General features: G+C 54.1%; 1 protein-coding gene across 2 annotated transcripts in view; it reads left to right on the forward strand.

The window, feature by feature from the left end:
- Positions 1 to 3341: 3341 nt before the first annotated feature.
- The window catches only part of LOC144932713 (beta-1,3-N-acetylglucosaminyltransferase lunatic fringe-like), a 43157-nt gene continuing 33933 nt past the window's right edge, over positions 3342 to 12565 (forward strand). For both annotated transcript variants that reach the window (XM_078857079.1, XM_078857078.1), the window contains exon 1: positions 3342 to 3578. In XM_078857079.1, the coding sequence (XP_078713205.1) occupies positions 3393 to 3578 (186 nt within the window). In that variant the 5' untranslated portion in view covers positions 3342 to 3392. The remainder of the gene's footprint in view (positions 3579 to 12565) is intronic.

Below are 12565 nucleotides of genomic sequence, written 5' to 3' on the forward strand. Positions count from 1 at the left end.
CTGGTTGAGGGGTGTGTGTGTGTGTTGGAGTGTGGTGTATGTGTATGGTATTGAGGTGTGTGAAGTGTTGGAGTGTGTGTATGTGTATGCTTGAGGTTGTGTGTGTGTGTTGGATGTGTGTGTATGTGTATGGTTGAGGTGTGTGTAGTGTTGGAGTGTGTGTATGTGTATGATTGAGGTGTGTGTGTGTGTTGGAGTGTGTGTATGTGTTTGATTGAGGTGTGTGTGTGTGTGTGTTGGAGTGTGTGTATGTGCATGGTTGAGGTGTGTGTGTGTGTTGGAGTGTTGTGTATGTGCTATGAGTTGAGGTGTGTGTGTTTGTGGAGTGTGTGTATGTGCATGGTTGAGGTGTGTGTGTGTTGGAGTGTGTGTATGTGTATGATTGAGGTCCGCCTGTGTGTGTGTGTTGGAGTGTGTGTATGTGCATGGTTGAGGTGTTGTGTGTGTGTTGGAGTGCTGTGTATAGTGTATGGTTGAGGTGTGTGTGTGTGTGTGTGGAGTGTGTGTATGTGCATGGTTCGAGGGTGTGTGTGTGTGGAGAGTGTGTGTATGTGTATGGTTGAGGTGTGTGTGTTTGTGGGTGTGTGTAGTGTGTATGGTTGTAGGTGTGTGTGTGTGTTGGAGTGTGTGTGTGTGTATGGTTGAGGTGAGTGTGTGTGTGTGTGTTGGAGTGTGTGTGTGTTGGCTTGACGAGTAGGTTTGGGAGTTTGCGAGTGTTGTTGGTGTGGTGTCTCTCTGTACGTTGTGGAGCGTGTCGATGTGTGTGTTAGGACGACTGTGTGTGTGTGTTGTTGGGGCGACTGTGTGTGTGTGTTAGTGTGTATTGGAATGCGTGTTGGCGTGTGACGGCGTGTGTTCCCGTCCGTGTGCTGGTTTGTGGCTACAGCGTGTGTTGTGTTGTGTGTTGTGTTGTGTGTGTGTGTTGTGTGTGTCGTTGTGTGTGTGCTTTAGTGTGGATGTGTGCATCTCTGAGTGCTGGCGGGATGTTGCTGTGCATGACAATTAGTGTTTTTGTGCACGCACCAGTAGTAGGGCATAGTACAGTGGACTTAAGTGCAGTTGTCGGTGTGATTGTGAGTGTGACTGTGTGTGAGTGGGTGTGTGATTGTGTGTGTGATTGTGTGTGTGAGTGGGTGTGTGATTGTGTGTGTGACTGGTGTGAGTGTGTGTGACTGTGTGAAGTGAGTGTGAGTGGGTGTGTGATTGTGTAGTGTGATGTGAGTGTGTGTGACTGTGTGAGTGAGTGTGAGTGGTGTGTGTGATTGTGTGATGTTGTGTGTGTGACTGTGTGAGTGTATGTGACTGTGTGTGTGAGTGGGTGTGTGATTGTGTGTGGTTGGTGTGTTGTGAGTGTGACTGTGTGATTGGGTGTGTGATTATGTGTGACTGTGTGAGTGAGTGTGAGTGGCTGTGTGTGGGTGTGAGTGGGACTGTGTTGGTGTGACTGTGTGTGTGAGTATGACTGTGAGTGTGTTGGTGTCTGTGTGAGTGAGTGTGAGTGGGTGTGTGATTTGTGTGTGTTGGTGTGTGGTGTGAGTGTGACTCGGTGTGTGATTGTGTGTGACAGTGTGAGTGGTTGTTGTGAGTGTTGTTGTCTGTGTGACTGTGTGAGTGAGTGGTGAGTGGGTGTGTGATTGTGTGTGTTGGTGTGTTGTGAGTGGGACTGTGTTGGTGTGACTGTGTGTGTGTGTGACTGTGAGCAAGTGGGTGTGAGTGTGACTGTGTGTGACTGTGTGTGACTGTGTGTGAGTGGGTGTGTGATTGTGTGTGTGTGTTGGTGTGACTGTGTGTGTTGGTGTGTTGTGAGTGTGTGTGACTGAGTGAGTGGGACTGTGAGTGTGAGTGGGTGTGTGATTGTGTGTGTTGCGGTGTTGTGAGTGCGTATGTGAGTGAGTGGGTGTGAGTGGGACTAGTGGTTTTGTTGGTGTGTTGTGAGTGGAACTGTGTTGGTGTGACTGTGTGTGTGAGTATGACTGTGACTGTGAGTGTGTTGGTGTGTGATGGTGTGTGTGACTGTGTGTGTGTGATTGGGTGTGTGAGTGTGTGTGACTGTGAATGGAGGTGTGTGTTGGAGGAGGAGGTGGTGGTGGTGGGGTGGAGAAGCGATTTTACCATAAAACCCGGCGTGTCACGTAGCGGAGAGAGAGGAGAGACACGGGGTGGGGGTGCGGGGAGTGAATCGCTCAACCCCCACCCACCCCCACTCACCCCCCCACTCACTCACCCCCCACTCACCCCCACTCACCCCACTCACCCCTCGCACACCCCCCGCTCACCCCCCGCTCACCCCCCGCTCACTCACCCCCCACTCACTCACTCACCCCCACTCACCCCCGCTCACCCCCCCACTCACCCCCCACTCACCCCCCACTCACCCCCCATTCACTCACCCCCGCTTCACCCCCACTCACCCCCCACTCACCCCCCGCTCACCCCCCACTCACTCACACCTCTCTCCCCACCACCCACTCACAGCGCCGAGCACAGCGAGGAGGAGGAAGGATGACGGCCAAGACGGTGGTGCTGCTGCTACTGATGGCGATGATCATATTGCCTGATGAGTAGCAAGCGACCTGCAGCTCTCTCCGTCTCTCTACAAGAACAACACGAATTTAACTCAAGAGCAGAAGAGTCTACGCTGCAATTGACATTTGCCTCGACGGTATACGATAGATTTTTTTTAAAGATATATTTTTAAATCAAGATTTGCGTGTCTAGTTTGTTGTCTTACCCCCCCCCTGCACCTCCGATTAGCACGGTTGGCAACGTACGGTGCGAACGAAGTTCAACGTACAACCCCCCCCCCCCCCACACTGCACGCAGAGTCGAGGGGGGCCATGGTGGATATGGGCAGGAGGTGGTGCATCGCGGTGGTGGGCACCGTCATCATGATGGCATCGTTCTTGCTGATGCTCGAACAACAGAGCGCGCTTACCGCATCGGAGGACGAGGCCCTTCGTGATCACCACCTCGTCGGCATCATCATCATCCTCGGCAGCGGCAGCAGCAGCAGCGGCGGCAGGAAAATCAAACGTGGATCTGAGATCGAGAGAACTCTTGCGCCGATGGCAAGGCAGGTCCAGAAGTGGCAGCAGCAGCAGCAGCAGCAATCAAAACGGCATCAGCAGTCAAAACAACAACAACAACAGCAGCAGCATCAGCAAGGTCCCGAATAGTCTGACGAAATTCTTCAGCACAGTGAGCGGTGGTGGAGGTTCGAGGCATCTCAAGGCAGGTCTTGGCCAACGCGAAGCTGCAATGCTGCAGCAGCAGCAGCTGCAGGGACACCACCAACAACAACAATATCATCATCAGCAGCAGCAGCAGCACAGGTCCGCTTGCAGGAGCCTGCATCGGACGACCTCGGGACTACTCGTCCCTCGGGCAGCGAGATGGAGGAGGCGAAGGTGGATGGACGATGGGAGACGGTGGGCGGTGGTGGACACCACGAGGACACGCGGCCTCGGCGTGACCTCAAGTCCTCGGATATCTTCGTGGCGGTGAAGACGACGGGGAAGTTCCACGCCAGCCGGATGAGGCTGCTGCTGCGCACCTGGGTGTCTCGCTCGAGGGAACAGGTGAGAGTGATGGCGAGACAGGTGAGGGTGGAGGGAGAGACAGGTGAGAGTGGAGGGGAGAGACAGGTGTGGAGGGAGAGACAGGTAAGAGTGGGGGAGACACACGTGTACAGGTAGAAATGTGTGTGTACCTGTACAGGGGTGGAGGGAGAGACAGGTGAGGGTGGTGGCGAGACAGGTGGGAGAGGAGGGAGATACAGGTGAGGGTGGAGGGAGAGACAGGTAAGAGTGGGGGGAGACGGATGTGGAGGGAGAGACAGGGTGAGAGTGGAGGGAGAGACAGGTGAGAGTGGGGGAGACAGGTGAGAGTGGGGGAGACAAGGGTGTGGAGGGAGAGACAGGTGAGGGTGGGGGAGACAGGTGAGGGTGGGGGAGACAAGGGTGGAGGGAGAGACAGGTGAGGGTGGGGGAGACAGGTGAGAGTGGAGGGAGAGACAGGTGAGAGTGGGGGGAGACAGGTGAGAGTGGGGGAGACAATGGTGGAGGGAGAGACAGGTGAGGGTGGGGGAGACAGGTGAGGGTGGGGGAGACAGGGGTGGAGGGAGAGACAGGTGAGAGTGGTGGCGAGACAGGTGAAGAGAGGGTGGGGGGTGACACGTGTACAGGTAGAAATGTGTGTGTACCTGTACAGGTGTGTGGGGGGGGGCGGTGTGTAGGTGTTAGCGCGCTGCGCTATGAACCCGGCGACCCGAGTCCAACACCAGTGACGATTATTTGAACCGGTCGGTCCTGGACCTCCCGTAGGTCGACTCGGTCCTCAAATGAGTACCTGGTGTGATGTCTAAACTTCGCCAGGCGGGCAGGCGTGGTGCTGGCCACACACTCCATCGTGTCTCTTACCATACTTCATAGGTGTTCGCAAACAGCACTTGACCTAAAAATATTTTAAGGTTATACGGGGGTCTTTGCCTGTGTGTGTGCCTGTAGATACAGATGTAGGTGTGTGTGTAGATATATGTGCATGTGTACCTGTACAGGTGTGAGTATTCAGATGTTATTGTATGTACCTGTTTGTGTGTGTTTGTGGAAATGTGGGGGTATTTGTGTGTGCTTACACAGAGTGTGTGAAGATGTACATCCGTGGCTGCGTATCTGTGCCGCACATGTGCATTGGTGTGGATGTGTATGTATGTTAAGCATAGATCTAAGTAGTGTGTGTGTGTAAAAAGTGGGTTATTAGAGCACTTGCCCCAAAAGTCTGCCAAGGCTTCATGGGTGATCTTTGTATTTGTGTGTGCGGAATATGTATATGTGGGTATATGTTGGTGTATGTGACCGTAGTTGATGCGAGTGGGGAGCGGTGGTGTAGCGGTTAGCGCACCGCGCTTCGAACCCGGCCAACACCAGTGATGATGATTTGATGAACCGGTCCCGAGTCTCACCTAGGTCGACTCGGCCTCAAATAAGTATCTGGTGCGGTGTGTAAACATCATCGCCACTGGGGAGACAAAGGCGGCCGGCCGTGATGCTGGCCACCCACCCCTACAGTCTAGTCTTTACGAGGATCTTTGGTTGTGTGATGACTCGTGTTGTAATGTGTGCACGTGTCGCTATTAAAGCTGAGATGGCTCCCAATATCACTTTTCGGAATTTATAATTTGGAAGAAGTCTTCCTAACGTCGCCGAGAATAACCTCGCCGAGACCCCCCCCCCTCTACCCGAGCCCCCCCCCTCTACCTGAGCACCCCATCCGAGCCCCCCCCCTACCCGAGCCCCCCCTACCCGAGCCCCCCCCCCTACCCGAGGCCCCCCCCTCTACCCCCCCACTCTGATTCGCGCTTCCCATCTGCTCCATCACCTTCCTCGAGCGTCGTAATTCGACCCTCGTCAAGGGGTCGGTGGGAGGGTGGGAGGGGGGGGAGGGGGGGAGGGTGGGAGGGGGGGAGGGTGGGAGGGGGGGAGGGTGGGAGGGTGGGAGGGTGGGGGAGGGGGGGAGGGTGGGAGGGTGGGAGGGGGGAGGGTGGGAGGGGGGGAGGGGGGGGAGGGTGGGAGGGGGGGAGGGGGGGGAGGGTGGGAGGGGGGGAGGGGGGGAGGGTGGGAGGGGGGGAGGGTGGGAGGGGGGGAGGGTGGGAGGGGGGGGAGGGTGGGGAGGGTGGGAGGGGGGGAGGGGGGGAGGTGGGAGGGGGGGAGGGGGGGAGGGTGGGACGGTGAGGGGGGGAGGGTGGGAGGGGGGGAGGGGGGGGAGGGGGGGAGGGTGGGAGGGGGGGAGGGGGGGGAGGGGGGGGAGGGGGGAGGGGGGGGAGGGGGGAGGGGGGGGGAGGGGGGAGGGGGGAGGGGTGGGAGGGGGGGAGGGGGGGAGGGTGGGAGGGGGGGAGGGGGGGGAGGGTGGGAGGGGGGGAGGGGGGGAGGGGGGGAGGGTGGGAGGGGGGGGGAGGGGGGGAGGGGGGGGAGGGGGGAGGGGGGGGAGGGGGGGGAAGGGGGGAGGGGGGAGGGTGGGAGGGGGGAGAGGGGGGGAGGGTGGGAGGGGGGGAGGGGGGGAGGGTGGGAGGGGGGGGAGGGTGGGAGGGGGGGAGGGTGGGAGGGGGGGAGGGTGGGAGGGGGGGAGGGGGGGAGGGGGGGAGGGGGGGAGGGTGGGAGGGGGGGAGGGGGAGGGAGGGGGGGAGGGTGGGGAGGGGGGGAGGGTGGGAGGGGGGGAGGGTGGGAGGGGGTAGATGGTGGGAGGGGGTAGATGGTGGGAGGGGGGGAGGGTGGGAGGGGGGGAGGATGGGAGGGGGTAGATGGTGGGATGGTGGGAGGGGGGGAGGGGGGGAGGGGGGGGGAGGGGGGGGGAGGGGGGGTTCTTTATAATCCATCCTAAATATGTTCTTCCATGTACTTGGGGCTTGCGTCTGGCAGAGATCGGGTGGCCTCGACATTTACACCGTAGTCCACAACTCGTATTCGACATCCATCGGTCTTTTATTTTATTTCTGTACGGAATCAATTTGCCGGTAAGCGTGCCATGCGCATGCGGTGTGGCCCACGGTCGGAAAACTATTTTCTAAATCTCTCTCCCGGCGACGGCGGCTTCCCTCTCGATTAAGTTTGTTGTCCTCCCCCTCCACCCGGTTTGTCTTCGTGAACGATGCGCAACACGTGCCATGAACCCAGTAAACGTGGCAACGTCGGTGCAACGTTCCGCGTGTGCGGTTGGAACAGGTAAAGTCACGTAGGTAAAAAAAATGAAAAATTAAATTAATAAAAGTAAAATAAAAATAAAATAAAAATCACGACGTTTCGGAGGCAGTCACGAAAGCTTCAAATCTAGAATGGAACAGGCGAGCCAACGTTGGGTCGACGTTGCCCGCGAAGTGGCTAAATGGGTCCTGTGTTGTAGTCCTTCGAGGCGTGATTGCATCTTCGGGGAATTTCGTTTCTGCGCGTAAACATATCGTGCCCGGTCCACCGCCTCGTTGAGCCGATGGCTTCGTTGTACAAGTGCCCCCATGTGTGTTTGATTACGCACGTGTAGCTGTCGTGTGAGTGGTGCGCGTGTGTGATTATGCATTTTCCATGAGGCATACCGATCTTGCACCCCACCCCTATCCCCCACCCTGACGTTGGCATCTGCACGGGAACTGTTGGGCAAGCGGTGGCCCAACGTGAACAACGCTCCCCATGGGTTTGTAACTAAGCGCGTGCGCATAATGAAATTAATCCGCGACGGAATGAATGATAAAAAAAATTAACGTCGAAAGAATCCAATCGGCGTCAAATGGGCGGCCTAATGTCTGGGGGGGGGGCGCTTTTTTCTTCCCACAAATCGTCTCTTGAGATCCAGAAACCACGTGACAGGAATCACTTTAACGGTTTTGAAAATGTATTCTCTAAATATCACGGCTATATGTTTCGAGCGTGGATCAAGCTTTGTAGCCTTCAACATCGGTCGATTCTCCTGTGATCGAGCATCGGAGCGTTGGAAATCGTCAATTCCCGTTTCATTAATTCCTTATACGGGCAAAGCCGTGCCAAATGACTCCATATATGGGCCTACAACATTCAACATAATTTATGATTAATTAAATTTCGATTTAAAGCTTTCGTGACTGCAGGGATTTATCTTCTTGGTTCTTTCGATAAAGTCACGTAGAAGGAAAATAATAAAATAATAAAAATAAACATAATAAAATACAATTCTCACGACGTTTCGGCCACCTGAGGACGGCTGCTTGCGTTGTGGCCGAAACGTCGTGAGAATTATTTTATAATGTTTTATTTTTATTATTTTATTATTTTCCTTCTACGTGACTTTACCGAAAGAACCAAGAATTATGATCAATTCTGTCGCGGATTCTTTCATCCTGTTCCCAGCGCGCGTGCCAAGCTCAAAAGCGTAAAAGCGCATCAAAGTCTACACATTGCCCAAACGGTGATGTGTGCACATCAGCGGCTGAAACAAACACCAAGAAATCAGAGAGCAGGCCCAATGGCTCATTTGTCATCATTATACGCCCAACACCCCTTTCAGTTTTGGGCACACACTAATAAATACCCCCCGACTCTGTTTCCTACCACACCCGACATAAAGATCTCTTCCTCGTATGTCACAAACCAGCAAGCTAATCAATCGATTTCCCAATCACTTGCAGCAGGTCATTTGGGGCCGTCTATAAATGACGTCAGACATTTGTGACGATGTGTGACGAGGGGGGCGGGTGTTTGAGAAATGTGACTTCACATCAAAATGCGCAACTTTTAATAAATTTAGACAACACGTTCTACTTAATTAAATAGACTTTTTAATACATGTTTTCTCTTACAACATCAGAGTACAGCGCCACATCAAATAAGCACTACAATGACAATAGTTTTAAGCGATTTGAAGCATGTTTTATTTTGAGGGGGGGGGGGGCAGAGCTTTGTGACGTCATATTTGAGAGGGGGGGGGGGTCTGACTTTTTGTGAAGCCGTGTGACGAGGGGGGGGGGGGTCAAAAATCGTCCAAAATCGCGTGACGTCATTTATGGACGGCCCATTTGCCCAATCTAGGCAAGGTCACGACCAGAAATAGCTCAGCTGATTCCAATGCTGTACGGTGCATACGTAGTAGGCATGCATTGGGGTGGTGGGTGGCGGTGTCGTTTGCAAAACAATCATCAGCAAACGTAGTGGCAGTGGCGGTAGTGGTGGTGGTATGCTTCCACGACCAACGTTATCATTCGTAAATTGGCTCCTCTGAGATTTCGGGACGTGTGGGTGTGGACGTTCATGCCGAGGCTGTGCACCCACACCAACGGCCTACCACTGCACACCCACGCCAACGTGTCGACAATTGTCACGTGCGAATCGGTTCTGTGGCGATTCTTTATTTGGGTTTCGGTTAAAAAATTTGTTACGCTTCTGAAAAGACAAAAACATCGATGGGGAAACATTTGCCCCGCGACTTGGATCTGTTTGGCTGTGTCGCGTGCTTGGATGGTTTCTGTCTCTCCGATTGGCTTTATACCCAAAAACTATCGTGAATCAGAATTCAGAATTTCCTGCGGTAAAAACGCAACATGTCCCGGCGCCTCCGGTTAGCGCGGTCGGCTAGGTACGTGTGTGCGAAAGAAGTTCAAAGTACACGCGACATTTCTGTAATCTGGACCCGAAGAAAAAAAATAATTGCGAAGCAGAGCAAAGATTTGACACTGTCCGTTGTTTTTTGTTGTTTTCGTGGAGTCCTTTCTCCTCTCTCTCGCTCTCTCTCTCCCCCCACGCAGTTTTGGCACCACTTCCCAAGGGCAGCGGTTGTGGATTTTGCATCATAGCAGTTTCATTCTGGGCACGGAGAGACCGAGAGAGAGAAGAGAGAGAAATATTTCATTCAAAAAGGGAGGGGGGGGTGGTTTACATAAAGCAAAGCATTAAAAAAACCGAAATGATGAACGAAGCAAAGTGCCGACTACACCGAGCATCTTCTTGAGAGCTAGAGGAGATGATGAGGAAGAGAAGTGAGGACACAGGAGAGAGAGAGAGAGAACCAGAAGGGAGAGGCAGAGAGGAAACAGGAGGAGGGAGTGAGCTCCGAGAGAGAGAGAGATAGACGCTGGAAGAGAGGACATTGAGAAGAGAGGTATTTGGAGCGGTTGAGAGAGTAGATGAGAAATAGACGGGAGAGAGGGAACAGAGAAAGTGAAAGAGATTACGAGAGGATTAGGAGAAGAGGAAGAAAAGAGAGAACGGCTGCGTGCAGAACGAGAGAGAGAGCGAGAGAGAGAGAGTGAGCGAGAGGTGGGGGTTTACATAAAGCAAAGTTTGAAAAAAAATGTAAAAAAAAAATTTTTGGACTAAATGATGAACGAAGCAAAGTGCCGACTACACCGAGCATCTTCTTGTTTCCACTGATCGTAAAAAAAGAGAACGTGGTGAGAGGGCAGAGTAGGGGGAGAGGGAGAGAGGTGGAGTGTGTGCTGAGGACGGCGTCTGCAGTATCCATGGAGTTTTTTTTCAGTTCCCCACTCGGACGGATAGACACAAAAGCACACGCTCTCAACCCCGACACTCGCTCTCTCCCTGTCTCTCAACACACGCACACACACCTGCAGACATCTTGTCTCACGCACTCCCTCATACCCCTTCAAAGACAAAGATCTCCCCGTATAGCCTGGAACAGACTGTTGGGGCAAGTGCTGTTAGCGAGTAGCACCTATGAAGGCCGCCACGGCTCACGAGGGAGTGGGTGGCCAGCACCAACACCCGGCCGCCTTTGTCTCCCCAGTGGCGATGTTCACTACACACCGCACCAGGTACTCATGTGAGGCTGCGTCGAACACGGTGAGGCCCAGCACCGGTTCAGACAATCGTCACTTGGTGTTGGTGGCCGTGAGCGGGAATCGAACTCGTGAGTCGCCAGGTTCGTAGCCGCAGCGCGCCAACCACTATGCCACCGCTCCCCCATTTCTCTCACACTCCTATCTCTGGCACTCGTTCACTCTCAACACTCTTTTTTTTTTAGAGGAATCGGCCAAGCATCCCCAATGTGGCAGCGGCGGCCTCCTGAAAAACGAGTCTCGAGACCAGGCGAGGGGTTTCCTGAGTACACAAAAACAAATGGCATCATATTATTAATCTATTCCATTGTTGCGTACGACGGCATTTTATTCGGGAGCTAAATGCCAGATGTGGAGATCTGCTGCTGCTGCTGCTGCAGCTGGCTCCGACGAGAGGGCTTCAGCAGAGAGAGATTTAAAGCTTTCGTGACTGCAGGGATTCATCTTCTTGGTTCTTTCGGTAAAGTCACGTAGAAGGGAAATATTAAAATAATAAAAATAAAACATTATAAAATAATTCTCACGTAGAATGGAAATAATACAAATAAAACATAATAAAATAATTATTATTTATTTAATTTTGTTTTATGTTTATAATTTTATTATTTCCATTCTACGTGACTTTACCGAAAGAACCAAGAAGACTGAGAGAGAGAGAGTTCGTGTCGTGTTGCTGTTCCTCCGTTGAAGGAGCGCGCTGGTCTACTCTGTGATCCAGAGTGTGGCTTGCATGGCCACAATCGCATTGTGGCTCATCTTCACATTTCCAAATGATTATTATTACTGCAGCAGCAGCATTATTACTACCATTTGAAATCTCAAACAAAAGTTGGGCTCGTCGTATATTCCAGTGTGTACGTGCGTGTTCGCGTCTTAGTGTGTGGGGAGCGGTGGCATAACGATTAGCACGCTACGCTACGAACCTGGCGACCTGGGTTCGATTCCTGTTCATGGCCACCAAAACCGGTGACGATTATCTGAACCGGTCGTGGGCCTCCCCTAGTTAGACTCAGCCTCAAATGAGTACCTGGGTACGGTCTTTAAACATCGCCACTGGGCGTGGTGCTGGCCACCCACCCCTCGTGGGCCGTGCCGGTCTTCACAGGTGCTTCTCACGGGGGAGGGGGGGGGTCATTGTCTTTGTGTGATCAGATTTGCATACAAGGATTGGCTTGGGATGCGTCTTACATTCCAGAGAATTCGGTCACAATGTTGTCGGAGCACACTCCGTGGTGTCTCGCTCCCACAGTCGCGATGTGCTCCGACAGAAACAGCCCGTTTGTGTTGCGGGGAGACTCCCCTCCGTCTCCCTCGTTGACACGACGGCCCTTTCGAAATATAACGAGCACTCCTAAATTGGTCGATGTGGCGGGTGGTGGTGGTGGTGGTGTTGGTGTTGGTGGGGGGGGAGGGGCACACGAGACGTTTACAGCTGAATTGACGCATTCATTTTTGCATTCCGCTCGTTCCGCTCGTTCCCAATCCGCAAGAGACACAAACTCGCTTGTGTTCTTGTCTGTACGGGAGGGGAGCCGCGCCGAACCTCAAGGCGCCGCTTGTTTACGGGGAGGGGGGTGCCCGCCACTCCGCGGATGATCGCCCCCCCCCCCCCCCCCGATTCCGTTATTCGCGAGCGGATTCATTACGCGTCTGAAACGCCGGAGAGAGAAACGCTCAAAGCTCCGCAACGGATGGGATTCAATAATCTACGGGCACGTCACCGCGGCAGCGACGCCTCTGGGTAGTTCTACGGCGGTCTCCCACGTGACCTCTCGCCAGGTTCGGCACTGCTTAGCCTCGTGGGATCTCTGATCGTCGGTAGGAGGAGGGGGAGAGGCACGGGGTGGGGGCGGGCGGTGATGGGAGGGGTGCAGCACACGTGTCTCCCTGTCATGTTAAAAGTCCCTGTGAGTGATGGGCGTCACACCCTGTTAGTGCTGGGTGGGGGTGAGGGTGGAGACGGGGGAGGGAGGGAGGGAAGCCCTGGGTGACGGATGGCCTTGGCTGAACCGTGGGTTCGCCTCGCAAATGCGGACCCCTCTCGTTCATCGCTGAGCCACGTTCTATGCCGCTGCCCCGATGGAGGCCGTCACCGCGCCATCGTCATCCTCGTGTGTGCTGCGACGATGCGTGCACGAGCGGGCTGGATTGCATCCACGCAGCGGTCGTATTCTCAGATGTGTCCCCTCCTTTCGGCTGCCATTCTGTGCCACTTTGACGCTAAAAATGTCGACCATCGACCACCACACCTTCTGG

The sequence above is a fragment of the Lampetra fluviatilis genome, chromosome 5 (genome assembly GCF_964198595.1).
Source record: "Lampetra fluviatilis chromosome 5, kcLamFluv1.1, whole genome shotgun sequence".
Classification (NCBI taxonomy): domain Eukaryota; kingdom Metazoa; phylum Chordata; class Hyperoartia; order Petromyzontiformes; family Petromyzontidae; genus Lampetra; species Lampetra fluviatilis.